The sequence below is a fragment of the Arachis ipaensis genome, chromosome B02 (genome assembly GCF_000816755.2).
Source record: "Arachis ipaensis cultivar K30076 chromosome B02, Araip1.1, whole genome shotgun sequence".
Lineage (NCBI taxonomy): Eukaryota > Viridiplantae > Streptophyta > Magnoliopsida > Fabales > Fabaceae > Arachis > Arachis ipaensis.
Genome location: NC_029786.2, coordinates 90,829,961 through 90,834,839, shown reverse-complemented (window position 1 = coordinate 90,834,839; position 4,879 = coordinate 90,829,961). Strand labels below are relative to the sequence as shown.

General features: G+C 30.7%; 1 protein-coding gene across 1 annotated transcript in view; it reads right to left on the bottom strand.

The window, feature by feature from the left end:
• The window catches only part of LOC107625696 (TMV resistance protein N-like), an 8,130-nt gene extending 3,691 nt beyond the window's left edge, over positions 1–4,439 (bottom strand). Inside the window, exons 1-3 of the mRNA XM_016328390.2 lie at positions 3,763–4,439; positions 556–1,657; positions 135–404 (exon numbers count right to left, since the gene is read on the bottom strand). Of these exons, the coding sequence (XP_016183876.1) occupies positions 135–404; positions 556–1,657; positions 3,763–4,259 (1,869 nt within the window). The 5' untranslated portion in view covers positions 4,260–4,439. The remainder of the gene's footprint in view (positions 1–134; positions 405–555; positions 1,658–3,762) is intronic.

Here is a 4,879-nt window from a genome sequence, read left to right as displayed (position 1 = left end):
TATTTTTTAAATGCATGAAATTTCTAGTGGTTAATTATTAGTCAATTTTTGTTATTTCTTTGAGAAGCCCGATAATTAATTTAATTTTTGCATGTATTAAATAGTTTGTTAAGAACAATACTCAACCGTTATACCTTGGCCTCTTTCCACACAAACTTGAGATTGCTGAATTCTAATTCAATGGCAACTAAACTTGCTTGATCAAAGTTGGAAGGTATGTACTTCAAATAGCATTCATGCCAATGAAGCCATCTTAGATGTTTCGGAAGATCCTCAAAATTTCCATCTAGTTGCACACCAGCAAGTTGAAGTAATCTAAGTCTCTTCATCATCTTAAACATTTTTGCCTCCAAACTAACCGAATTGGTCAACTTTAAAGTCAATCCCTCGATAGCTTTTGTCCCCTATAATTAAAACAAAAAAGAAAAACACAAAGAATCAATGTCTAAATTTTATAGTAATAAAAATTCTGATACGATATTATGTCACAGAACTATTTATCTTAAATATTTTTAAATTGTTAGGTAAAAAGAACTTGTGTATTTTTTATGGTACCATATGATTTGACAATACATGGTACACATCTTTTTGCAACCATAATCTGCTACGTTCCTCTGGCTCCTTTGGTGATTTCTCGCGAACAATTTCTCTCCCCATATCTCGTAGCAAATCATGCATTCCAAGCTTGTTATTATTGTCAATGGTGACAAGGCTTCGATCTACAAGAACACTGATTCCAATCGCAGCATCATATTCATCTAAAATATGTACTACATCATTTCGGTCCATCCCAATAAAGAAAAACGCAATGTCAAGAAATATTTCTTTCTCTGTATCATCATTCAAACTATCAAAGCTTATTCTCAACTTTCTCTGTACTTGATCATTGGGAATTCTTTTCAGCTTATCCACCACACTTTCCCATTCTCTTACTTTCTTATCAAACAAAAATGACCCAATAACCTCAAGAGCTAAAGGTAGTCCTCCACAATATGCAACCACATTTCTAGAAAGTTGATCGAAATCTTCTCTAGGACATGGTTGTTTGAATGCATGCCAACTGAAATGTTGAATAGATTCGTCTTGATCCATTTCCGGCATTCTAGATATGTGATCAACCTGGAGCAGTTTGAGTAAATGTTCATCTCTTGTTGTGATGATTATTCTACTTCCAGGACCGAACCATTCGCGGCTTCCACACAAGGCTTTTAGTTGCTCTATCTTATCAACATCATCGAGTATGAGGAGTGCTTGTTTATGACGAAGCCTTTGTTGCAAAATGAATATGCCTGATTCAATGTTATGTATTTTGATCTTTGTTGTTTTATAAATATCAGAAAGAAGCCTTTCTTGTAAATACACTTGACTGGTAGTACTCTGCTCCCAGAATTCTCTGATGTTTGAAAGAAAGCAATAAGACTCAAAATGGGGGTGAATCTGATTGTAAATGGCTTTGGCAATGGTTGTTTTCCCAATCCCTCCGATTCCCAAGATCCCCAATAGCATGACATCTTTTGATTCTTGGTAGTTCAATAGTTTAATCACATGTTGAGCACGAGGTTGTACTCCAACTGGATGTTGTGCAACAAACAAGACTGTATTGTCCAGCGAATCAGTGATAGTTTCAATGATTTTATTGATATCTTCACTTTCATTCCTGTAATTAAGGAATAATTAGTTGTTAGTTATTGGTTGTAACAATTCAGTGTTATGAGAACTCAACTAACTCATTCTATGCAAAATCTTCTAATCATTAATCGAGTTATTCTCTAAAGATGTGACATGGTATTCTTCTATCTACGCATGCATGCTATCATTGCTGTGGCTAGCTAGGGATGCCATGGGGTGGGAATCCCTTCCCTTCTTCGGTCTCCGTTAAATAAAATGCCCCTATCTCTGTCTTATTCCATCATAGGTTCCTGCTTATTTTTCTACTCGGGAGAGCCAGATACTCTAGATATCTATGAATATTATTAAATTTTAAATTGGATTGTTGTTGGTCTCCTTGTCATGGATAATTCTCATAGATATATGTGAATGCGAATTTTTTTTGTCATCCGTAACTACGACAATACCTAACTAAAATCTAGTAGGTTGGATCGGAAAGGGGAAAGTTTTGGTGGAAAAGAAAGAAAAAAAAATTGTATATGTTACATAAATAAGTAAGGTTATATGTATATCATAGTCCATCTTAAGACATTTTTTATGTGAATTTAGATCCTGTATAATAGAGATAAAATATGTATGTAATATAATAGATCAAGATCAAGAAGATCAAGTCACACTTGTTAAATGACTGTTAAGCCTAATCTATCTTATTTTTAATTTTGTTATTTCTGTTTTAATATAATTGTGGTAGTTTGCTATATATATAGCAGAGTTATCTCATATATTATATAGAGGAATGTTAGGGGGCAGCAACTTTGTAATTTGTAACCATCAAATAGTCATCAATGATGATTTCAATGGTGTGAGATGGATGTGGGATTTCATTCAATGACTCACTTTTCTTTGCTGGTTACTTGCTGGCCAAAATTTAACAAAATTGCTGCCCTCCTAAACTTTTCCTATTATATAACATCTAATTAGTTAATGATAAATTAACAATTCAGTTCATTTCTCTGTTTTATTAAACATTCTTTCACTCTAAAATAAAAAAATTGGTAAAGTGATAAAGTGAAGGATTAATCACTATTGATTTTGTGATTTTCATAAAATATATATCACATTATCTTAATTTAAGAACTTTATTAACTTTCTCACTTTAGAATATTTTAATCCTTTTTACATGGGTGGAGAAAAATGAATAAATAAAAAAATGATAAAATAAATATACAACATAATAGTCAAATTGATTATAAATAAAAAAAATGATAAAATAAATATATACAATATTATAGTCAAATTAATTACAAAGTAGTATTTAAATTACTATAATTATTTTTTAAAATATATAAAAACTGTTTTTTTATTTAAATAATATTAATATTTAATTATTAAAAGAATAAAATATATTTTTTATTCTTAATATTTTTAAAAATTTTTAAAATATCTTTAATATGTAATTTGTTTTAATTTTGAGCCTAAGAGTTTAAGTGTGTTTTAATTATATTTTTAAGTGTTAATATTACTGACAAAAATATTGACATGGCAATTATATGATGTTGTGTTACTGACATGTGGTAACTATTGATAATGTATCAGTAATACACATTAGTAAAAGATTGCCAAATCATATATTATCTTACCTAAGAGCATAATTAAAACATATTAAAATGTCAATGATAAAATTAGAACCAAATATTTAATTTTTCAATGAATTCAAAAATAAAAGCGACACTTATTTTAAAACAGAAGGAGTGTTGTGTATCTAATACTTCAAAATATTTTCTTGATTCAACGAGAGTTGAATACATGGATCCAAAACTCAAATAAAACAAGAAAGATATCGAGTAAAATTATAAGAGGGGAACATGAAGATTAACTTACATATATAATGCATGAAAAATCAGACAAAAAATAATAAGAGGCAGATGATAACAGAATCTGTTGCATTATATAAAAGTTAAAATAGAATCTTTTGCTTAGAGATCAAGTTACTTAAAACAGAATAACTACCTTACCTTTCAGTTAATAACAGTTATTCAGTTATTTTATTAGAGACTCGTTTACTTGTATATGTTCATTCAATCATAATACAATATATAACTTGCTCTTTCTTCAATATCCTTCCATAGAACTCTATTCAAAAAATAAATGTACCTGGAATTATTGAGATGAAATCCGGTCAAACTAGCAGCATCACGAAGCGCAGTACCCCAAAGTTGAGCTTTGTTCTTTGAAATTGTTTTCTTAAGATCCTGAAAGCTTCTTCCAAAGGCACCTCTCTGATGACGCACATGAGAGGGTTCTACGTTGTAGAAAACAGGAAAAACAACTTGGCCTATGCTTCTTCGACAATCCATAATTCTCTGCAGCTCTTTCAGACAACTCTTGGAGTTCGCGTAGTTCTTTGAGAAAACAACGATGGAGATTCTAGAAACTTGGATTGCTTGCATGAGTAACGATGAAACCTGGCCTCCTTTGCGAAGCTCCTCGTTGTCCTTGAAAACGTAGATTCCTGCGTTTGTGAGGGAGTTGTAGAGATGAGAAATGAAGATAGTGCGAGTGTCGGTTCCTCTGAAACTCAAGAACACATCGTAGATCCATCTTCGCTCTGATGATGAACTACTTGTGGTGGTGGTGGATTTTGAAGGCATAATAATGGATAAAGGTGTTTGAATTGCATGCAACACCGTTGGATTTTGTAGAGGAGAAGATCTAAGCTAACAGAAAGAAGATATTGATTATTAATAGTAAGTATTATTGGACTTTTGGATCTTCTCAATGTGTACCTAGCGAAAGATAAACGGTCTGTGTTAGGGATAGGGATAACAAAATAATAAATAAAGAGGAATGCTAGGGCAGCAACATTTGGGATTTATAGCCATTAAATAGTCCTCATGAGACTTTTAATGGTGTGAGATTAATGTGAAATTTTATCCAATAGCTCACTCTTCTTTGATGGTTACATGCTGGCTAGAATTTCATAAAATTACTGGCCCTAGACTTTTTCATAAATAAATAGATAAAGATTAAAAAGAAGAAAAGAAATTAAAAAAAAAAGATCAATTAGTTGCTAATTAAAACTACCATAAAGTACTATTTTAGTATTTGAATTAAATTTTAATTTAATGTCTAATATTTCAAATACTCTATTTCAATCTTAAAAAATTCAAACACGTTTAATATTATTTTACGGTTAAATTTAACTCGAATAGTTAACAAAAAAAATTTATATATTAGCAATTATTAATAGATTAAATTTATTTATGTACTA